Below are 24,478 nucleotides of genomic sequence, written 5' to 3'. Positions count from 1 at the left end.
AGGCGGGGAGCCACCGGCGAGAGCACAGTTGGGGGCAGAGCTCCCACCGTCTGCCTCCGCCCCCAGCGGCCCGCGCCCCAGGCTCGGCGAGTGCCGGGAAAACAAGATCGCCACCGAGGCGTAAAACCAGCCGCTAGCCACCTTCGAGATCATCTGATCCTGCCCCTCCGTCCCCCCGGCGAGGAGCGGGCGCGCCAGGCAGCGCAGCGCCGCGCGGGGACCTGAACCCGAGGCCCCGCCGCCCCCGCCGCCCCCGCCCCTCCCCGGCTTCCCGGCCGTTTGGCGAGTTTGTTTGTCTCGTTTTTAATTTCTCCAAGGCCAGCCGGAGCAGGTTTGCTGGCAGCGGCACACCTCCGGCAGTCACGCGACCAGCCAATCTCCGGGCGGCGCTGTCGGAGTCGGCGCGCTCGGGCAGGCGGGGAGGCGTCGCGGCCGCGCCGGGCCACCTTAAGGCCGCGCTCGCCAGCCTCGGCGGGGCGGCTCCCGGCGCCGCAACCAATGGATCTCCTCCTCTGTTTAAATAGACTTGCGGTGTCAATCATTTTCTTCTTCGTCAGCCTCCCTTCCACCGCCATATTGGGCAACTAAAAAAAGGGGGCTCGTCTTTTCAGGGTGTTTTTCTCCCCCTCCCCTCTCCCCATTGCCTCGCCGCTCCGCGACTCCGACGCCGGCAAGGTTTGGAGAGCCGCTCGGTTGGCGGGACCCGCGGGCTCGCTGCAGCCCGGACTTGGACTGGCTTTGCCACCCCCCTCCTCTCTCCTCTCCCCTCCCCTCCCCGCCCTCCCGCTCGCCGGTACACTTGATCGGCGGCGGCTCTCGGCTGCCTGGCCGGGGCTTCCCCTCACCCCTCCCCCAGAGCCAGCGCGCCCCTGACGCTCGGGCAGTTGCTTGTCCGGGTTTGTTTCTCTTGGCTCCGAGCGCGGTCGCAGGGCTTATAAGAGGGGTTCGGGCTGGGTCGGGGCGTTTTGTTTTGTTCAGTTTTGTTTTCCGAGCGCGCGCGCGAGGCGGCCGTGAAGACCGGGGAGGAAGATGTCAAACGTGCGAGTGTCTAACGGGAGCCCGAGCCTAGAGCGGATGGACGCCAGACAGGCGGAGTACCCCAAGCCCTCCGCCTGCAGAAACCTCTTCGGCCCGGTCAACCACGAAGAGTTGACCCGGGACTTGGAGAAGCACAGCAGAGACATGGAAGAGGCAAGCCAGCGCAAGTGGAATTTTGATTTCCAGAATCACAAGCCCCTGGAGGGCAAATACGAGTGGCAGGAGGTGGAGAAGGGCAGCTTGCCCGAGTTCTACTACAGACCCCCGCGGCCACCCAAAGGCGCCTGCAAGGTGCCGGCGCAGGAGAGCCAGGACGTCAGCGGGAACCGCCAGGCGGTGCCTTTAATTGGGTCTCAGGCAAACTCAGAGGACACACATTTGGTAGACCAAAAGACTGATACGCCCGACAACCAGACCGGGTTAGCGGAGCCGTGCACTGGGATAAGGAAGCGACCTGCCACAGACGGTAATGACCCTTCCCCAAACAGAAAATGTCTGTCTGTCCGGGGCACCGCTTTGGCCTGCTTTGAGGGTCCTTAACCTCCGCTTTCTTTTCGGAGTATTCCGCCTTAGCTTTGGGGGAGCGAACTGTCCTAATCTTAGGTTTTAGATGCTGTCCGGCTGACCGCTTGTGTGTGGGTGATTTTTAAAGTCAGGAGCCCGAGATGGTATGATCTGGTAATTTCTCCAGCCGAAAACATCGCAGTTCCTACCCGCTAGCCGGCGGTGGGTCTGTGATTACGTTGGGATGTTTATCAACGGCCTCCCTCTTTGCATTGCAGTGGAGAGAGGGCTTTGGGGCGTAGAATACACTTTCTGTTATGTGAAAACAACCTCATTTTGTGCCCTTAAAGGCCACTGAGAATGAGGGATCCAGGATTGTGGGTGGAGGTGTGGGTTTTTCATCCCCTGACTTGTGCCAACTTCTGTCAGCCATTGTTTTCCTAATAAAGGTTGTGTGTGTTCTTTTTAAAATTCCCTCTTGCCCTTAGATTCCTCTCCTCAAAACAAAAGAGCCAACAGAACAGAAGAAAATGTCTCAGACGGTTCCCCGAACGCGGGTTCAGTGGAGCAGACGCCCAAGAAGCCGGGCCTCAGAAGACGTCAAACGTAAACTGCTCGGTGGGTTGATTACTGGGAGCAAGTAACTGACACCCGAATTGGGCTTTCAAACCCCGAGATACCCGATCTTAGTGGTTGCTGGCAGACTAGAGCTTGTGGGTTTTTATTTTGCTTATATTTTGTGAGGTCAAAAAAGTAGGAATAGGGAAGGCTGGGACTCCCTGGTGGGGATACTGGAATTTTTTCACAGTTTCTACGTCCTGAGGTCATTTTTCCTTGAAACACGGAATAACCAGAGCAAGTGTCCTAGCCAGGTACTTGTGACCAAGGCCCGATGAGTAGGAAGGTCCATTCCTTGTGAATCCCACCAAAACTTGTTGGGAACAATAGCTTTCTTTCCCCCAACGGAACAAGAACTGGGATATGCTTCAGTCCCACTTCATGAGAATTCATTTCCCAGAGATTCAAGTTGAGTCAGTAATAGATTTTGAGCCATACGTGGGAACATGGCAAGTAAGTCATTAAATTTAAAATTTGAGGGAAAAGTTAGGTACAGATGGCTTGTATTTGGTTAATCCAGTCATTAACAATGTGAATAGAGAGATATGTTACATTCTTTTATCATTTTCACAAACTGCCACTTTCCCTGTTTGCTTACAAATTTGGGGAACAGGAAAGGAATGCTGTGTATTTAAAAAAACAAAACAAAACAAAATGGAAAGCTATAAAATGGAAAAATACTAAGCTTCCTACAGAATTTCTGACAACACTGAAGTTGCAAAGCAGAAGTTAAATTAACTCTGCTGGAGTAAGCAATCCAGGAACACGTCAGCATGTGTATGCTAATTGTCTAATTGTGCTGTAACAGGATGATTGGGATATTTGTAGGGAAAACGGATAATAGATATAAGGGCTGGCAAGGGTAGGTCTACCCCACACAAGAGAAGGGAGATTGTTTTCCATCTACTAAAATCTGATCAATATGAAGAGCTAATTTGAATAATTCAGCCCTCAACTTTCTGTGGATTGGCTGTCCATAATGATCAAAGTGCATATGTTAATAGTTTGAAAACTTCTTACGGACAAGGACCAGGACTTCTTCCCCCCCCCCCCCCAAAACACTCATAGCTTCACATATAAAGAGATCTTAGTAGATGTTATTATTTTAAAAATCCCCATTTACAAAAAGGTAAGAATAAAAAACATAAGAGATTAAGGTGAGATTCCAGTTTCCTGTGTTTTTAGATCATAGTTTCTTCACACACATCACGCATTTTTCAAAGCTTATACAAAACATCACTGTAGAACCTCTATATTACATTACAGCTGAATATGAAGTGGGAAAATGGGATGAAAAAAATTTTCTGAAGCAACCTGCAGCTTGGGACTTGTGGTTTGTGACCTGTAGCCTAGCTCATCAGATGAGCCGCAGTGAATCACACCTACTGGATTTTGATGTGACCCCATTCTGACATACAGAGAGGCATTTGTTAGTAAATATTGCCAGTTCAGAGAATACTAGAAATAGTAGTAAGAACCTACTCAAAAGCATTCATGTGTATATTTTGCATATGACTAAGAAACGGGAAGGTTTTTAAAAGACATTAGTAGAATTTTCTTTGGAGAGCATTTATGTTATAGTTCCAGTTATTTTTCAAATTTAGAAGATTCTGATACTCTTAAGTATTACAGTTTCTTAATTTTCCTTGCTTTCTTACTGTCTTTGACCCCGATTCTCTAGACCAGGGTTTCTCAACCTCTGCACTATTGACATTTTGGGCTGAATAATTCTTTGTTGTGGGATGCTGTCCTGTGCATTAGTAGAATGTTTGGCAGCATCTCTGGCCTTTCCCGACAGATGCCAGCAGCACCCTCCTCACCCCCAATGTGACAACCAAAAATGTCTCCAAACATTGCCAAATGTCCCCTGGGGGGCAAAACTGCCCACTGGTGAGCCCCACTGCACTAAAAAATACACGACACAGAGGAGGATAAAAATCCAGTGAAGGAAACATTGTATGGAGAGGACTATAGTCATCAACATTCAGGACACACTTTCTGTTCCATCGCTCAGGTATTTCACAATTAAGACAGTGACAAAATGATTCCTGTACGTCATTGGTAATGTTATTCTAGTGCTTTTCTCCTAATTCTTTTTTCTTTTTTTTTCTTTTGCAGAATTAAGAGCATGTTTCCTTGTTTATCAGATACATCACTGCTTGATGAAGCAAGGAAGATACAAATTAAAATTTTTAAATACATATCGCTGACTCCATGGAATGGACATCCTGTATAAGCACTGAAAAGCAGCAACACAATTAACACTAAAATTTTAGGCACTCTTAAATGATCTGCCTCTAAAAGCATTGGATGTAGCATTGTGCAATTAGGTTTTTCCTTATTTGCTTCATTGTACTACCTGTGTATATAGTTTTTACCTTTTATGTAGCATATAAACTTCCGGGGGGAAGGGAGGGTAGGGTGGGGCTGAGGAATTGGCATGGGGGGGTATGAAGAGCTTGCTTCCATTTAGAGCAAGGAGAAAAATATTTGACTTGCATGGAGAGAAGCAGTTTTGGGGAAGGGTTTGAATTGTTTTCTTTAAAGATGTAATGTCTCTTTCAGTGAAAACTGATACTTCATTTAAAAAAATCATCTGTATTTGAACACTGGTTGCAAATAATGGCTAATTATTTTTACATGAAGCTTGTTGTCATTTGGGAGATACGATGATTCCGTTATATACTGGCAAATGGCCTTTTTTTTTTTTTTTAACAGCAAAAAACTATCCTCAGTCCTACCCCCTTCCACCCTCAGTTCCTCTTAAAATTGGAATTTACCAGTTAATTATTCAGCAGTTAGGTAATCATTTCAGGTAATTCTGGGCAAAAATGTGGGATGTATGGGGGGAGTTCTGAATGCTCAGAATCAACCGTCTAATTTTTTATCAGGTTTGTTGAGAAATTTTCTTAATTTTATTTGGACTTTGGGCTATGTAGACACAGTCAAAAATGATTCAAATCTTTGGATATTTTTTAAAGATCTGTAACTTCACATAAAAAATAATGAAATAATTTTTAATTTAAAGTTTCTCATTCTGTTTGTTAATTTGCCCAAAGGAAATGGTGATTTTAAAGCAAAGTGTGTAGAGAGAAAAGCACACGTAGAATTACTGAAATGGATACTACATCTTTAAACAGTATTTTTACATTGCCTGTGTATGTGTATGAAACAAAACCATTTGAAGTGTACCTGTGTACATAACTCTGTAAAGACACTGAAAAATTATACTAACTTATTTATGTTAAAAAGAGATTTTTTTTTTTTTAATCTAGACCATATACAAGCCAAAGTGGCATGTTTTGTGCATTTGTAAATGCTGTATTGGGTAGAATAGGTTTTTTCCTTTCTTCTGTTAAATAATAATGGCGATGCTTCAAAGGTTGCATACTGAGCCAAGTATAATTTTTTGTAATGTGTGAAAAAGATGCCAATTATTGTTACATATCAAGCAATCAATAAAGAAAACTTCCATAGCTATTCATTGAGTTGAACTGTAATGTACTTTATTAAGCTTGAGGTATTTGACCTGGCATTCTAGTCTTACTTACACAAATATAACATGAAGTAGCAAATAATCTTGATAATTTAGGCCCACGTCTGAGGTGATGTTTATGTGGCTCTGAATGTAGTAGACACTATTTTCCACTTAGTTCTGTTTGAGTGAGCAAAGCTTTAGACATGTGAAGTGGAAAAGCCACATTTTCATATAAATAAGATTGTCAAATCTCCATTAGTTCAAATATTTAGGTCTTATAGGATATGTGTCAGAACCAAAAATTTTTACGTAAGTGTAGGCTGGCTGATCACACATTTGCAGGATTGAAAATGAAAGTAACATGGTGACTTCTCTAAATTCTGTATTTACACATGGAAGTGTTGTGAGAAATGAGAGCAATTGTTCAGACCATTTAATCTACACCTCTTGTCCAAAGTATTAAGATATACATAGGTCCTTTAGAAATTGGCATGCATTCCACACTAATTTAGATAGAAAAGGTATTCTTCAAATTAAACTGGTCATAACAAATTCCTCAATTTTGAAATTTCCTGGTTATAATCTACACAACCTAAAACTGGTTAATCTAAATACCAAATCTGAGGGTTTGGGGCCTCATATCCACGTGGCAGAGATAGATAGTTTTTATTTAAGTAAGAAAAATTTAAACAAGGCATTTTAAAGTCAAATTTACTAAAAAATGATGCCTATTATTTTACATTCTCTTAAAAATGTAGCTAAGGTGTAAAAGTAAATTATTTTTTCTAGGCATCTGCAGATGGCTAAATTGCAAAAATCTGAATTTAGGTTAAACTGTTCACCTCAAATAGTTGCATTTACATTATTGCACCCCAAAAGGGGCTCTAAACAAGAGAGTTTCAGCTTATTTTGACCTGAAGTTGCTTAAAAAAAAAAAAAAAAAAAAAAAGGTTGACTCTCTTCGGCTGCTGGGAAGGGAAAAAGAAGGTCCTTTGGTGGCTGGGCTACATCTTCCAAGTAGGTATTATTTTAATTAAAGGCTAAAGGTGTTTTTGTGATTCTATTCAAAACACGCAGATGGGGTGTTTTTCAGGAAGACACTGAGAAAGCAAGAAAAACAATTCAAAATGGGGAGGAAGGAATGGAGAGTCAGGAAATAATAAAATAAAATTAGTTTCTCTGAGCCAAAAAGAGTACTTTAAAAAAGTGTCTCTGACAAAGGAAAAAATCCTCTTAATTGCTGCCTGTACCCCACTTTCCTTTCCTCAAGAGGCATCTTTAATGTGAATTTTGAGAGACTGCGTTTTAGGAGTGCTGGGCCAGGAAGAAGTGGATGCTCGCCGCGCCAGGCACGTTCACAGGAACGCAGCCCCCAAGTCACCGGGTCGGTCCTTTACACGTCTGTGTCAACTCTCCAAGTGCGTCCCCGAGATTCGGAGCGTCCTCTCCCCGACCCCAGACGGCGGGGATCGCAGCGGGCGCCCCTATGACGGGCTGCGGCCGCGGGCGCCAGCCACCCGCTCCCCAGGCCGGTGCGTCTTCGTCTCCCCAAACTGTCCCGAAGCCCCGCACCCGACCGCCGCGGCAGTTGCGGGGTCCGGCTGGCTGGCGCCCCGGGCGAAAAGCCCATCGAGTCTCGCGGCTCGTCTGCCACTTGCAGCGCCCGCGCCGCCGGGGTCACTGCGCGCAGTTCCCGCGCCCGGGGCGCCCGCAGGCCGTGGAGGGAGGCTGCGCCCCGGCCCGCGCAGTGGCACGGGGCGGTTTCTCACAAACTTTCCTCCCTCATCATCTCCCCTCTGGGCTAAGAAAGAAGGGGAAGCCCCCACTCCTTTCCACAGTCATACCCCCCACACCAGCACCTTGCCAGTTCTAGAGCGGCGGGGGGATCTGAGCGAAGGGGAGAGAACCTTTCCGAGTCCGTGGACCCTTCAGGGCAGCAGCCCGCTCCCACCCCCACCCTGGGCTCCAATGATCCGCAGCCCCGCGCATTTCGAAAGGCTTCTCGGCTCGCGGGCGGCCAAGGAGGACCGCAGCGGCGCGCAGGAGGGGCCGAGCGCCACAGCCGCTTGCGGGGTCGCTTCCAACCTTACGGCCGCTTTGCAAAGTGCCCCCCCCCCCCCCGCAACGCATCCCCCGCTGTCCAGCGCGGGGGACTGGGGCAGGGAAGAAATAGGAAAATGTGGGGCCAGGGATATGACTGGGGGACGGAGGGGACCGTGGAAATCCACAGGACTGGAGCGGGGCGCGCGGCCTTTTAGGCCACGGTGCGCCCACCTCCCCGGCCGCGCCGAGCGACCTTTCCCGGCGGCCGGGGACGCTTCCTTCGCCATTTCATCTTCATCATTGTGAGCGTAGACACTTGCTCTTCATAAGCTTTTGTGGATTGAAAAGGTGTTTTAAAAGCACGTCTGGGATCTCCAATCTGTTTTTCAGAGTGTGAACTTCTTTTTTAAAATTTGCCATCTCTTTCACCTGAGCCACACCCTACACCCGCTCCCCTCCCTCTCCGCCAACATTAAGGTAAAAACCCTGCAAAAGAACGGGGGGGGGGGCAGGGAAGGAGGGCCCACGGTCCTGCTAGATCCCCTCCACCCACCCGGGGCGGGGGAGGAACCTCCCGGATCTCGGCTCGCGTGGGGGTGGGGTGGGGTGGGGTGGGGTCAGCCTCAGTCAGACCCTGCAGAAGCGAAAGTTAGTATTTGCACGGACACCCAAGTCCCCGTGCGGCCGTCCGCGTCCCAGGCCTGTCTCGCGTGGGGACATACAGGAGGCAGTTGTCAGAAAGCACGAAATACAAAAAGAAATCGATGCGTGGTGGGCGCGAAACGTCGACGCGCCTCAAAGGAACGCGAAGAAAAGGCAGGGAGAAGGGCGCGCAGCCGGGACGCGGGGCCGGGGGATTGCATCACTGCAGCTCCCCCTCCAGAAAATGGGCTCCGAACCGCGGCGACCATCATGGCGCTCGGGTCGGGCCGCGCTTCCCGCGCGCCTTCCCCGAGCGCTCGGGCCGCGGGCACTGAGCCCCAAACGAGCGTTTTGCAAACATTTCCCCCCCGCCTCGGGCGCCTGTCCCCCCACCCCCTCCTTCCTTTTGTGTGCCAGTGTATGTATGTGAGTGCGTGCGTCCGTCTGAGTGCGTGTAGGACTCGAGAACTTGAAGATTATTTTTTTTTCCTTTTTTTCCCTCCCGTGCTGGTGGTTGTAAACTTGATTGGCATTGGCTGCGCCCACTGACCCCTGCGCCGAGTCCACTGAAGATTTAAGGTGGATCCGAAAGGCTGCGGCTTCAGGCGGAGTCTCGCGCTTTAGCTGGTTTGGGAGGAAAGGGAGGAAAGGAGAGGAAAAAAAAAGGAAAAAAAAGGCCCCGAACCGTGCGCCCGGCGCGTTTTCACGAATCCCCTGCGGTACCAGCCCCCGCGCCCGCCCCGCCCGCCGCGCTCTTCCTCCGCCCACCTCCCGCTCCTTCCCCATTGGCCCGCCGGTGCAGTTTGAATTTTTTTTTTTTTTTTTTTGGATGCTTGTTTTCTTGTAAAAAATACAGTACCCCACCTCGTACAGCGAAACCCACTTCGGCGGCCCGAGGTGGGGTGTTTTAGTTGCGGAGTTTTGGGGAGGCGCGGGGGCGGAGCATCTGTGCCAACATTTTGCCCCGAAGTGCGGTTGACATTGTGCAGGCGGGTGGAGGAGCGTGGGGCCGCGGTAAACAAACTGAGTAGCTCCGGCGGGGGCAGAGATGTAGTATAAAACGTTAATGGATGTCCAGGGCGCGCCGTTTCGCCGGCTGCCGGCCAGAGGTGCTAGGGTGGCGCTGACAGGAGCCCGGGAGAGGATGCACCTTCCCTTGCCTTGGAAAGGTAGACTTGGGGAGGGCTGGGGCTGGGGGTGAAGGTGGCCCGGAAAAGAACACCTCCTCACAACCCAGGTGGGAGGGTGGGGGAAAGAAGAAAGAAACAGGGGAGATGTAAATATAGCTCAGGTCTATTATTTCAAGCGCTACTCAGCTAGCATGCATCATAATTCAGCCAGTTGCTGTCATTTTTATTGGATTTTTAAAAAAAGTTTTCTTTTATTTCCAGAGTGCTTTTGAGTAAGGAAAAATGTTAAAATAAAATTGAGAAAAAAAATTGAGAAAGGGAATATGACTTTTAAAGTGCCTTTGGTTTCTGGGTCTGGAAATTAATTCTTTTGATAAAGTCCTTTAAGATTTAGGATAATGTTATTTGTATTACAAGTCTAATAGAAATGATATCCCTTACTAATTGTAACTCAATTATGTTTTAATTTGCTGTGAAAATTTCAAAAGTTTATAATAATTCAAAGTGTTATTCAAATCACTCTATCTTCAGATTAGTGAAGCCGGCATATGTATATACATTTTGGGGGTCTATTACTTTTCTTGCGGTGTAGCTAACGATTTTAACCAGACGCCCAGCCCAGCCTTCAGCCCAGCCTTCAGTCTTAACAGTTCTTAACTTCCCCAGCCATTTTTTAGTTCTTAACTCCCCCAATCCTTCGTAACCCAACTAAGCCTTTACTTGCTCAACCTAACTAAGCTCCTCCGACCACCATAAACCAACCTACCTGTGCCCTTAGTAAGGAATTTGTCTGAATTGAGAAAGCCCCCAGATGGACTGGCTAGCCTCAGGAAACAGTGAGTTCATCATTCCTGAAGTGTGAATCAGGTACTAGTCTGGATGACCCCTTGATAGGGACATTGTAGACAAGGGACATATATCAAGTGAGTGTGAGGACTAGATACCTCCGAAGTCTGTTCTAGACTCTCGAGATACTGTATTTCCAATCTTGAACTTTATGGATATCCAGTAAATTAAGCAATTTTCCTTGGTCTTTACCATTTTCTAGAGTTGTACTGTCCAGTATGGTAGCCAGAAGCCGGATGTGGCTGTTGAGCATTGAATGTGGCTAGTCCAAACTGAGATGTGCTGTAACTGTGAAATACACACCAGGTTTTCACGAACTAGTACGAGAAAGAATGTTAAATACCTCATTAATAAGTTTTATATTGATTACATATTGAAGTGATCATATTTTTGATATATGGATTAAATAAAAATATTAAATTTCATCTGTTTCTTTTTACTTTTTTAGTGTGGTTAAATGGACAATTTTAAGTTGCATATGTGACTCCCATGATATTTCTATTGGACATTGCTGTTCTAGACCAACACCTATGATAACTTGAAGCACTATCTTTTTTTTTTTTTTTTAAAGATTTTATTTATTTGACAGAGAGAGACACAGGGAATACAAGCAGGGGGAATGGGAGAGGGAGAGGGAGAAGCAGGCCTCCCGCAGAGCCGGGAGCCCAATGCGGGGCTCGATCCCAGGACCCTGGGATCATGACCTAAGCTGAAGGCAGACGCTTAACGACTGAGCCACCCAGGCGCCCCTTTATATATTTTTTTAAAGATTTTATTTATTCATTTGAGATACAGAGAGAGGGAGAGAGAGCATGAGCAGGGAGAGAGGCAGAGGGAGAGGGAGAAGCAGGCTTCCCGCGGAGCCGGGAGCCCAATGCGGGGCTCGATCCCAGGACCCTGGGATCATGACCTGAGCCGAAGGCAGAGGCTTAACGACTGAGCCACCCAGGCGCCCCTTGAAGCTCTATCTTTGAGAGTGGAGAATAGTAATACTGAGGAGTAACTTCTTGCTGCCATCTGAACTTCCCAACTGAAAGTGAGGCCCAAACTCAGCCTCTGGAAACTTAAAAAAGAATCCTGCCAACACCTAACACCTACTGTTTCATCCTTTAGCACTTAGTATTGGGTTTGAGCCCAGACTATGGAAATATGGTACAGATATGTCTGATAAATCAGACTTGATAACAGCTTTCCACATTATGTAAATAGACTGAGGAGTCCAATATGTTAGGAATGACTCTGAAAAACAATTTAGACCCCAAACAAGTGTCCACAGGTAACTTTTCTCTGTAGTGGACAGGAAGGCAGGGGGGCAGAAGGAGCCGTGTTCTCACTCTGTGGATGGATCTCTAACGGAAGACTTGAACAAATAAAAATGTGTGCCATACTCTTGGATAGAAATACTCAACATGATAAAGATGGCAATTAAATTTATACTTTTATACTAAATTCTGGTAAATTCTGATTATCCTATTCCATTCCATTGTTCTATCAGTTTATGCAATCAGGACTATATTATTTTAATTACTGCAAATTTAGAGTCATGTCTTAATTTCTGGTAGCACTAATCCTCCATACCCAACCAGTCCCTTTACTCTTCTTTTTTTCAGAATTTTCCTGGCTGCTTTTGCTTGGCTTTTTTTCCCATTTGGATTTAAAATGAATTTGTCTAGTTGGAAATATATTTCCTATAGGCATTAAAAAAAAATGGAGTGGGATCCTTATCTCATACTTTATACCAGTATCAACCCCTGGAGGACAAAAGTGTAAAAAAAGTGTAAAAAAATGAAATTACAGACATACCAGAAGAAACTTCAGAGGATTTTTAAAAAACATAATCTGAGAGTTGGGAAGTTCTTTCTACATATGAGACAAAGCAGCACTATTAAATATAATATTGTTAAATTCAATGACATAAAAACAAAAATGTTCTGCATGGCAAAAGCTATCAGCAAAGTCAGAGACAATGACATGGGGGTGATAGTTGTACAACAATGTGAATATACTTAATGCCACTGAGCTGTACATTTAAAAAATTTAAAAAATTAAAGTGGTGAATTATATGTGTTAAACCCTAATAATACATACCTACATGCCTACATACTTAGATACATTCATATATATATATATATATGGATATATATATGTGTGTGTGTGTGTGTATACACAGTACGGGAAAAATTTTAAAGTTGTCCATTTTCTGTCTCAAAGAATCTCACACATAGTGTTGTGGGTCCCATCCTTTGTGAGACACTGGTTGCATTTCAGGCTCAAGTCAGACTGCTTGTGTTTGAGTCCCAGTCACCTAATTCATTGCCTGTAAGAGCTTTTGCAAGTTAGTTCAACTTTTAAAGTTTCTATTTTTTGGCTATATAATGAGGATGCATTTAGCTCCCTCATAGGGTTATTAACCTGTTCAGTGGGATATGTATTGCAGTACTTAGCACAATACCTGTTATTTAGTAAATACTAATTGTTATATATATTTAAAACAATATAACATCCAGTTCATATTTTGGATTCTCAAGTAACCAACCACAATCAGCACTATATTAACCTTGTAAATATGTTTCTCGGTTTTAATTACTGCTATTATTACCCTTAAGAAGAACAATTTTTTGGGCATTTAATAAACAATCAATATATTGCAAAAAACGGTTAAAATGGTAAATTTTATGTTATGTATATTTAACACAGTTTTTAAAAAATATTTATTTGAGAGAGAGAGAGCACAATCAGGGGGAGTGGCAGAGGGAGAGGGAGAAGCAGATTCCCCGCGGATCAGGGAGCCCCATGCGGGGCTGGATCCCAGGACCCCAGGATCATGACCTGAGCCGAAGGCAGACGCTTAACGGACTGAACCACCCAGGCACCACTATTTAACACAGTTTTTAAAAAAAGCTTAAATAAGGCATTTGTTGAGTTTAGGGCCATTTCTAATTATCTCAGAAAGGACCTGGTATAGATTTGTTTGTGGTACTGAATCAATAACATGCACACACAAACAAATAGAATGGCAAACTGGGAAAAACTTCCACAACCCATATATTAAAGGGCTAATTTCCCTGATAAATATAGAATTTCTACAGATCAACAAAAAAAAAAGCAAACCAACAGAAAAATAAGCAAAGGATATGAATGGAATTTTCAGAAAAGGAAATACGAAAGGCTCTTAAAATATGAAAACATGCTCAACTGTAGTTTAAAACTATGGGGCTATAAATTGTATACAGAACACATAAATTAAGGCAAATATAGTCACAATTAGCATTACTCAGATACAAAGATGGCCATTATCCTTTCTTGATAGTTTAACCTTTACTTCCCTCCTTTCTATCCTGAAAGGCTGAGTGATTCCCCCCCCCCCCCCCAAGCTTCATTGGTGACCAGAGAAGCAAAGAGTTTGCATGTGTGGAAGCCGTGACCACCTTTCAAATTCAGTGTCAAATTCCTCTCATCCAAACTGGCTAGTCTTCGATTTAGTGCCACCTTTTTTGCCCATAGAAATCCCCCGAATCAGCCTCTTAAAGTGAGTCCAGCCACTTTTCTTGACACATCTCATCCATTCCTGCTTTTAATTCCTATACATCGGCTGATAATCTGAGCCTCTCCCAAGTCACCACTTTATCCTGGCTTTTCCTTCAAGTTCTCTACTCTCTTAAAAGCTCAAGCAGAGTTTATTATATGATAAACACAACATATCAAATCAGTAGACAAACTACTATGGAATAAATGGCACTAGGGTATAGGATTATAGGCAGCTCTGTGGGAAAAATGTGAAAGCTCTCCTACAAACACACATATGCACACATTGCATTCTACATTATAGCCTGTGGGTTTACTTTTTGATTTAACAATTCCTTTTCTACAAATTTACTTTTGGGAAATAATCAGATGTGTGACTAAAGATATATTTACCAGAATGATCTCTGTGAAGTTATATATTTGATTATAAAAAGAAACAAAAAAGTAAACAACCGAACAACTCCTTAGACATGGGAATATGGGATTGATTATTTGAACCAACTATAAAATATACAAGAATGACACAGACTGCAGTCATTAAAACACCCCAGGTTGCTTTATCTATGTTCATAGGAAAAGTTGTCAATAATACTAAAGCAGGTACAGAGCACTGTTTATGGTATGACCCCATTTTTGTAAAACAAAAATTATTATTATTTACTTATTTATTTAAAAAAAAGATTTTATTTATTTATTTGACAGAGAGAGAGAACAAGCAGGGGGAGCCGGAGAGGGAGAAGCAGGCTTCCCTGCTGAACAGGGAGCTCGATCCCAAGGGCTTGATCTCAGGACCCTGGGATCTGACCTGAGCCTAAGGCAGACGCTTAACTGACTAAGCCACCCAGGCGCTCCCCTTGTAAAAAATTTTAACAAGAAACAACCACAAAGATACTTCAAATTTGAAAAATAATTATCCTTACAATTCTTGAATGCAGAATAAGTTTCTCTTCGTTTCTCACATTCTGTTTTCTCAGACATCAGCAGAGAACAAGCATTTCTATAATTCATTTCCCCTCTGTTTTTCTTTCTATTTAGTTTCAGATATCATTAAATTCCTAACAAGCCATGAAAATTGAGCCTATTCCCCATCTTTTTGGCACAAGGGATCCTGTGGGTAACATTATCCCAAACCTTACATTCCTTGATCTTTGGCATTTGGCACACCCAGGGATTCTGCCCAGAATTCAACAGATTAACTCTCTGTCTTAGTTTTATTATTTAGGACATAGTGCTGGGGAGATTGTTTTAAATTTCTAGTTAGCAGGCCAGTCTTGAACTGTCACGCTCCATGGGACTGACTTGGGACAAATCTTAGAATCTCAGAATACCAGGTGTGGGAGATCACTGCATCCAGTGCCCATTTTATAGACAAAAATATTCTAATCCTTGACTTCCTGTAAAGTGGGGAAGTTAAACAAGATGATTTATAGGTTCCTTCTGGCTTACAATTCTGTGATTTCTGTTTCCTACTCAGAATCACATAGTCCATCCCTGTGGATCAGGTTATTTTCCAGGGAAGCTAGATTCCTGATTTTTGGCTGAAAACCATATATTCTCAGGAGTCAAAGGAAGATGATCGTACAGTAGTGTAGACTGAACAGTGAACATTTATATCTTCCTAGAAAAAAGCATGTGATAACTTAGTGGTTGCTTAGTGATGCCAAACACTGCGTCATTGTTGCATGCGGATTCGGCAAGCCCCTGCTAAGGGCCGGGCTCTGTGTCTTCACTGAGACAAACAGGAGTATCGCCCCCTTCAGGCTACTGGAGGAGATGGGCAGGGAATCATAGCCATACTTATTAAATGGAATTTACTTGAGTGTTCAGAAGGGTCAGTGGGATGAAGGGATCTCGAAGCTTCTGTTTTCTGCGCCAACAGTTTGGGCCCCATGCAAAGGTGTCTAGCTGAGGGAGCAAAGCAGGGAAGGGCTGAAATCCAAACACCTTCCCCAAGCCTGCCTGTGTTTGCCAAAGAGAAACAAGCCTTTAAAAATCCAGCCCTCCACGAGGGGCCTTCTGTAGTTTGTGGAAAGTCCCCTGTGTGGTAGCGACTGCCCTGTAGGGTGCTGTAAGAGTTTGAAATGGGGTGCCTAACCTGGTGGTGGTGGTGGTGGTGAGGAAATCTCTCCAAAGAAAATGACCTTCAACTGAGATCTGGAGACTGAGCAGGAGTTAACCAGTCTAAGGGAGGAGGGGAAGGAGAGTGACCCAAGCTGAGCTGGTCCAAGGCCCCAAGTCAGGGAAGGACTTTGAGGAAGTGAAAGAAGGTGCTTGTGGCTGGGATGCCATGAACGAGGACAGCAGGAATGAGAACTCTGATGGAGCCGTGGGGAGGTCCAGACATGTCGGGCTTTTTAAGCTGCATTAGGAATTCTGGACTTGACTTTAAGAGAAATGGGAAAAGCCATTTCTTCTTAAGCCATTACTTAAGCGAGTGACTTGTGCAGGTTCAATTAGACTTGATTATTTCCTCCTTTTATCTAAGTCTAGTCAAAGCCCTTAGTCTTGATCAGGATCATTTCCATAGGATGTGGGCAAGAATGTTTAGGCTGGCACCTTTATGTTTCTTTGTGATGCTGTTTAACATACACAACAGAAAACATGTTTTCAAACTCTAGTGTCAGTAATTGAAGGGGATATGGAGTCTTTGGACCATCAGGGCAGATACTGGCCACAACCGATAAATTGTAGGTTCAATGGGGGGGCCCTCACCCTCACCCCACAAGTCCCATCGCCTGGCATCCTCTGTTGAGGGAGGGAAGCTGAAGGTGTGCATGGCACCACTTGGGCTCTACCCGCTAGCGGTTCAGCTTGACTTCTCTTCTCATTGCCATGGTGAGGCGCTTGCCTCTTGTTTTAGGGGACCAACCTGGTGTGCCCTTTGCAGGGACAGTGGGTGTGAATCTTCTAAGCAGGCAAAGAGCTTAGGGGTGAATACTGCATCGTTTTTTCTTCAAATAACTCAATCAACATTTTTTGTCTTCCATTTTTACTGGGCGACTGATACTTCGGCCAAAGGATTCACTATTTATTTGGTTTTGGAGGGAAACTTTAGAGGAGGGATGAGAAAAATGGGCAACCCATGGAGTTGGGTTTTTTTGTTTAAACAAACCCTGAAGATTAGGAAAAGAGAGACCTCTGCTGGCTAACCTGGGATAATGCCCTGCCCTTGGTCTGTGACTCCAGGAGAAGCTGTCCCTTTAGTGGGTGCAGGTGTTCGCACATTCCCGGCTCACTGTTCATCTCCTCAGCTATCAACTCAGGTGCTTTTGGAGCAAATCTAAGCAAATCTGTACTTCCCAGGCCCGGTCCCGGTGACTTCTGTTCCAGTCTCTAGGAAGAGTGTCAGTCTTTTCATATTTCTCGAAAACCAAAGCTTTAAATAGCAGCACCGGCGAAAACCCAGGCCTGAAACAGCTCCTGCATCTTCTCTTTGTTTCCTTTCTCTTTTCTGCCCTTCGCCTCCCTGCCTCCCCTCTGCCAGGAAAACAAAATCAAACAAATCTTCCCTCAAAAGGGAGCTAGTGCTGATGGAAAGGGAGAGGGAGGAAATTGCCGCTTATCTGTAGCCTATCCTCCACTGAATGTGGCGGCAGGGGGCCCAGGGTTGGGGTGATACGCCTGAGTAGAGCTGTGAGCCCTGTGGAGGGTGCCGGGGGACTCAATCAGTGGGAGAGCCGCTGATCCTCTGGAGGGTAGAGGGTGCTTATGTGGGAGGAGGGAGGAGGAGGTCTCCTCGAGCCCTTTGGTTTGTCGCAATGAGGACAATGATGAGTGCGCTTCCTTTAGGACGCCCACACCGTCCTTGCTCTGTGTTGTGCGGAAGATGGTTTGTACTTTTACTTTCTGCTCTTCCTCCCTGGTTGCCTGTCCACCATCCCCTGTTCTGAGGCCTCCCCTCCTTCATACTGCACACAGACAGCCCCGGGGGCCAATTACTGCCGCCACCTGGCAGCTACTCTAGGCAGCCCCAGGCAGCTTTCCCTCCCTCCCCACGCTCACCTCTTCTGTTTGCACTTTGTTAGTGCAGTAACAAATCACTTGACTCACACGTTTACCAAGCGATGTTCCCAGACCCTCTACCCTTCTCTGAAATGCCTATTGATGTTGGCATTCCTGGGCTGCTAGGTAGTCTTGAGTATTTTTCATGTATGCTTTAAGTTTGTGTATGTTGGAAGTTGCCTTATCCTTATTTTAACTCTCTCTGATTCCTCGGCATTGTACAGTGCCTTGGACTGGAAACATAGTCCCTTAACCCAACAGAATAAATCTCTAACTCTGGCAAAGCCAGGTACTGTGGAAAGCCAATTATATAGATATTTGAAAGCAGGGTGTCCTTTTCAGAGTTTCGGATTTTACCGTATAGTTTCTAATATGGTGCCCTGGGTATCCTGTTAACATTTGCTAGTTTGTAGATGATCAATCGTCCAACTGCAGAACTTATTCATTCATGGATCTGGCGGTTATTGAAGGAGTACCCATAAAGTATGGTGCACTGCGTTAGGCCCCTGAAGGCATTTAAAAAAAAATTGACAGCTGCCTGTCTGTCCGCTTCTGGCTGCCTGGAAGGGGGATAAGACGGATGCAACCTGAGGAGGCATCCTTTGTTTCTGAGGATAGAAGGTGCATTGTGGAGCACAAAGATGCAGGAACTATAGGGGATGCCACGCCAGCTCTGTACCGCTTATCTCCAGAATTCCTTTAAAGAAAAGAAAAATACACTTTTATCTTGTTTAAGCCACTATTATTTCTGGTCTCTGTTACTAGCTGCCAAATGCAAATCTTAACTGATAGAGAGAAGTCCTTGAGGATTTTTGAGCAAGGGACTGGTTCTGATTGGTAGCTATGCAAGAGATAGAATCCGGGAGGGTGGTGTGTGTTCCGGGGCATATAGAGATAAAGTGGGCTTGGCAGGTGGGGACGGATGGGGGGGGGAGGCTTTGAATGAGGAGAATACACATCTCGCACGGGGGTCATTGAATTTGTTTCTTTTCCTCCAGGACACCTCTGCTAAACTCCTAATGTACAGTGGTTACTTAAATATGTAGTGACAGAGTGACTTGCATTGTGCTATTGTCAGGTGGCCTGAAAGCTAGGGAGATTGAGAAGATGGGTATCCTTTGTGTCTTAAAAAGGAGCAGGCAAAAACTGGCCCGGGAAAAGAGTATCAGTGTTACAGTCAAGTGAAGTTACTATGTTTGCTGAACTGCAGCAGACGTTTTCAAGGAAAGGAACTTTTGTTACAAGGGACGGTCTAATCAAGATACATTTGAAATGTATCCTCTCCTGGAGAGCAACTGTAAATAATATTTAAAAAATGTATCTTGGAGTAACTTGCAGGGTAAAGATACATTTCATATGCTAAAAAAATTCTAAAAGGGGGAAAATCTACTTTATTAACTTACTCTCAGCTTCCCATCTTCCTAGTGCATTTTTCCTCTTGAGGTTGGGCAGGTAATTTCACACCTCTTAGATTAAAAGACATTTCATTCTTGTTTAAAGGGGCTAGAAACATATGATAGTGGAGCTATGATCTAGCATAGTTTTCCTGTGAACTAGATGTGCTAACTTAATATCTGGGTCTCTCTGCTTCCTTAAAAATTGGTTGACAATTCCAAAGTTCCTTCCAAGCCTGGCTCAAACAGGTAATTGGAAACCTACTACAAATTTCAAGGTCCCTTAAGGCATTGGCCTTCAGCCTTTCTCCCCCTGCGCATAGAAAGGCAGATGTGCCCAGTATTACCTGAAAATTCTTGCTCATTAATTATGTCTCCCCACTCTTGCCCTCACTTGGAAAAAATACATTTGAGTGCAAGCAACTGGGGGCGCCTGGATGGCTCAGTTAGTTAAGTGTCCTACTCTTGATCTCAGCTCAGATCTTGTTCTCAGGGTCGTGACTTCTAGCCCCACATTGGTCTCCATGCGGGGCGTGGAGCCTACTTTAAAAAAAAAAAAAAAAGAATGCAAGTAACTGAGTATTAGTTGTACCAGGACTACCTGTTGCAAACTTCTATAATTTCCTACCAGTTCAATTTTAATAGCATATATGATTGTCCCTCATTTACAATGGGAAGAAACAGAAAAAAAAAAATCCAAATATTAAGTTTTGATTTACACCTCCCTGAAGTGCCTGGGTTGAATCCCCAGTAGTCTGATAAGCAGATGTTCTCTCCCTACAGTTAAATAGATTAATAACATGAACCAACATTTCTGGAGCACTCAGGCTTGCCGAGCCACTTATCTACATTATTTCTTTTAATCCTAATGAAAATTCTGAGCACTAGCTGTATCGACGAGGAAACTGAACCTTTGAACTATTGCTCACAGTCACATTAAGCAGCTGAACAAGGGCCCAAATTTAAGTCTCACTGACTGACTCTTCGCGTGGGTTTAGAGGCCGTCCTGTTATTCTTGTAAATAATCTCGATGAGAACAGGGCCAACTGGCTCAGTGTGACACTCGATCCCAAATCATTCTTTTACTTTCTGCCAGATTGGAAGACTGTCTAGTGATTAAATATTTCTGCCCAACAATATCTTGCCATTTATGGAAAAATGATACCCCCTAATCTTTAATAATTGTTTCATTAAGAACAAAAACAAAGCGCCTGCAAAACTTTGGTATGACTGCAGGAAAATCTCAGTACTTCTTGCACCTTCCTCTCTGTCTCTCCTGGGGCAAGATGGAAAGAACACTATCGCTTTCCAAAGTTGCTTTAGGAAGAAGACAAACAGAGGATGCTACTGAGTTATGATTAGTAGACACTTTCTGTGGCAGGCTACGCCTAGCACAGGACATTTTAAGGTCAGGAAACCCCTTCTTAAGGGATAAGGCCATTTTGTGTTACCATAAGCTTGGAGGGCCTAAGCAAGGAGTTTTTAAAAAATAGGAGCTTGTCTCAGAACCTCCTTTTGCTTTTTAGCTCCATAGAGATTCTGGTGTTTCCCCAAGGCTGCCTTGTAAGTTAGGGAAGAAGACCCAATCCTCTCTTTGCTAAACGTGTTCGTGTTAGGTTTCTTACCTCCTACTTCATTGGCCTGGGAGGGGGGACCCAGCTTGCTTTGGGGGAGGTGTAGCAGGTAAGAGCCAAGTGATGTTGCTAATTTGTTTATTTAGTGAGGAGGGCTCACTAAAAGGCTCATTTTCTTTGTGTGGCTAAAGAGCTCCTTGGGAGGTTTTCTCATTTATCTGGGGTTTAGGTCCTATTTTGAAGATAATTCTATAAAGAACAGTTAAGGCTCAGGTCTTCTTTTCAACCTGGCAGGCCCTGGAAAGGCCAGTTGCTTCTTGGATAGGAATACACCCTCAGCTGCGGGGAGGAGTGGGGTGGGTGGGCACAGGCAGAGCTGATTACTTGAAATCTAAGGCAATCTTCCTCAGTGGGCCACGGCAATGTCTCCGTGAGCTGGGCCACGGCAGACTTGTAGGTGGGGTCATAATCTTCGTATAGGATGCCTAGCTTATGAGGGATACTAATAATTTCCCCACAAGGTTGTTTGTTTGTTTGTTTTTAAGATTTTATTATACTGTGATCTCACACACACACACACACACACCTCTGAGCTCCTTAAGGCCTTTATTTGACAGAGAGAGACACAGCAAGAGAAGGAACACAAGCAGGGGGAGTGGGAGAGGGAGAAGCAGGCTTCCCGTGGAGCAGGGAGCCCAACACAGGGCTCGATCCCAGGACCCTGTGATCACGACCTGAGCCGAAGGCAGTCGCTCAAACAACTGAGCCACACACGCGCCCCTCCCCACAAGGTTGTTATCACGAGCCACTGAAATGAGGTATCTGAAAGTGCTTTATAATTATAGGGGCGCCTGGGTGGCTAGTCGTTAAGCATCTGCCTTTGGCTCAGGTCATGATCCCAGGTTCTGGGGTGGAGCCCCGCATCGGGCTCCCTGCTCTGCGGGAGGCCTGCTTCTCCCTCTCCCTCTGCCACTCCCCCTGCTTGTGTTCCTTCTCTCACTACCTCTCTCTCTGTCAAATAAATAAATAAAATCTTTAAAAAAAAAATACATTATTATAATGTGGGAAAATGGTGGCTAATGCAAGTGCTATAAAATGTCAGCTATTATTAATAGGCGTGCAATTCAATATTAGGCCCTCTTGGAGAAAGCTGATTTATCCACACATGTGGCAACATCCTCTCCCTACCTGTTCACTGATACTCCTCAGCATCCATTCCCTTCACCCCCTGCTCTCTCCGGTTTGCATCGTATATTCATATAAATGCATTCTTCCATTCAGCTCTAGCAGCTGGAGCATGCATTTGGTTTCCTTAGTCGTTCTGTTCTGTGTGAAGTGAACATGACTACACATTATTCTTTACTTCGGGAACACTGAGGACAATTCAAAGCCAAGGGCATGTTGGAACATTAGATAATCTGTTGTCACATGGCCCATGCTTGGAATAATAGGTATGTTTTCTTCAGGGCTGGTGTCTTAGACCTGATTCCTAGGGCCAGTGCCTCATTACTAAGCACAATATTTCTTAATTAATCAAATGAGAACCAGGCCATGTTGGTGTGCTTGGCATAATTTCTTCTCTGGTTATCTGACTGAATCATCAAGATAGCTAAAATAACTGTATGAACTGTGGCTCTCACACCTGGTATGAGGAAGAATTACCTAATGTAGCTTTGAGGATGCTCATTTGTACAAAGTTCAGGAAAATATCTATCTGGGAAGGAGTTCTGTATCAGTTTTCTTTTCTTTCTTTTTTTTTTCTGTATCACTTTTCTTTTTTCCTTCCCTTCTTTTTGCCTATAAAAATGTATTGAGCACCTATTGTATGCTAAGCATTAGGTATAAAAAAAAATCATCCCTGCTCTCAAGGCCTTAAGGAGCTCAGAGGTGTGTGTGTGTGTGAGTGAGATCACAGTATAATGAATTATGTATTAACAATGAGATAGGTTTGAACAACCTTCTGTGAGTGTACAGTGGGAGAGGGCAACTCTGGGAAGGCTTTGTGGAGCAGATGTTATGTTAACTATTGAAGTATAAATAGGAATTTGCTGGGCCCAAACCCAACAAATGAGAGTAGAAGAAGAGAGCCATTCATTTGGCTGAACAGAATCTACAAAGGCACCGAGGCGTGGAAGAACATGATGGGGACATATGATGTCTAGTCTGGTATTGCTAAGCTTGGGGAATTATGATGTTGGAGTCTGGTGTTAGTAATGCATGGATGCATGGCTCACAGAATTAGACATTCTGTGGATCTGCTCCTGAGGTTGTCCCGTGGCTACGGTAATCATCTGCCACAATCTGCTTTTTGTAGGCCAAGATTCTGTTCCCTCTACTTCATGGTGTGGAGTTCTGGAGGATCAGTAGAACTCTTATTAAGCAATTCTCTTTGGGGAGATGGACATGAGTGAAGCTCTGAACCCTGGGTTGACTACCAGTTGCCTATTGCTACTAAATGAGAAATACTCAAGAGAGTAGGTTCCATGATAAAATTACCTTACGTCATTTGAATTACCTGTTCTGGTAAATAATGCTAGATTTCAAGAGCCACACCAACTCCTTTTACCTAGACTAGGATCAAGCTTCAGTAGTTTCCTCTGTCTCTTTTCTCCTGTGCTTCAATCTATTTCCTACCAACTGCCTAAAACAGAGCCTTCCCCCTAAGTGAAAGCAGGGAACGCTGGACCATCTTACGCTGGGTTTGAAAGGATGCACAGAAGGGAGAAGTGTGAGAAGTGACAGGTCTAAGATAGGCAAAGCCATGATGGATTGAGTCATGTGGAAAGAACAGCCACAGGAGTCTCATGGCTCCCAGGTGTGGTCTTACTTCAGTATCGTTGTTGTGTTCAGTCATTGGCTGGAGGCAGCCTTAGGAAGCATGGTTTCAGATGACTGGCTTGTGGAGTCCCCGGTGGCCTCGCTGAACTTTCTTGAGAACCCCACTGTGATCCAAGACACTTTCACTCAGCCTTCCTTCCTTCCCGCTCTCCTTCACTCAAGGTCAGAGATGCATCATGGTTGGACAGCTTCCCCAACTTCTCTTGGCTCCTCCTCACTTCCTCTACAGATGTTTCCCCTAGTAAATTTCTTGCATGTCTAATTCCATCTTGGTGGCCGCCTCTTGGAGGACCCGGAATAATACTGCACGGAAGGGGCAAAGGAATGCTGTTTTCAGCTCTATATTCTTCACTATGGAGATTCACCAATAGGAAAATGTAGTACTTGGATCAAAAGAAACATTTAAAAAGAAAAGAAAGAACAAAAAGTGTGTCAGTAAGTCAAGAGAAAGCTGTTGAAAAGGATTAAGGTTAGATAAAATAGAGATGATAGGGAATGAGATACAAGAAGATAAAACGGTTTAAAAATATTTGAACAAGCATGACGCAGAGGAGGGTATAATCAAAATGGGATGTCCTGTGGTGACACGCCAGCCCCCTAAGGCCTGTTTCATGCATGGGGGCTTCACTTGTCTCTGGTTGAGTCTCAGTCGTGGGCTTCCCCTTTAGCTTACTAGCTCACTCTTGTATAATAAAACTCCTCTTTCAAAGTGTCAATTCAGTAACTAAAATTGTCCAGTTTGATGTTTAATCAAAACCCCATCTTAATCCAAGTCAAAAACTTTTCTTCTTACCTATTGACAGGGACAAGAAGGATCCTATGGCCTCTTAAATTCTAGACAAAACT

General features: G+C 44.8%; 1 protein-coding gene across 1 annotated transcript; it reads left to right on the top strand.

Annotated features, from left to right (window-relative positions):
• The first annotated feature begins 524 nt into the window (after nt 1-524).
• On the top strand, nt 525-5,640 carry CDKN1B (cyclin dependent kinase inhibitor 1B). The gene is made up of 3 exons (XM_045873836.3): nt 525-1,504; nt 2,031-2,160; nt 4,279-5,640. The coding sequence occupies exons 1-2, from the start codon at nt 1,030-1,032 to the stop codon at nt 2,150-2,152; spliced, it is 597 nt and encodes a 198-aa protein (XP_045729792.1). The 5' UTR covers nt 525-1,029; the 3' UTR covers nt 2,153-2,160; nt 4,279-5,640.
• The last annotated feature ends 18,838 nt before the right edge of the window (nt 5,641-24,478 follow it).

Source organism: Mirounga angustirostris, unplaced genomic scaffold (assembly GCF_029215605.1).
Source record: "Mirounga angustirostris isolate CCGP_5_RB_7025 unplaced genomic scaffold, mMirAng1.0.hap1 SCAF_5, whole genome shotgun sequence".
Classification (NCBI taxonomy): domain Eukaryota; kingdom Metazoa; phylum Chordata; class Mammalia; order Carnivora; family Phocidae; genus Mirounga; species Mirounga angustirostris.
This window is presented reverse-complemented; position numbering and strand designations above follow the sequence as displayed.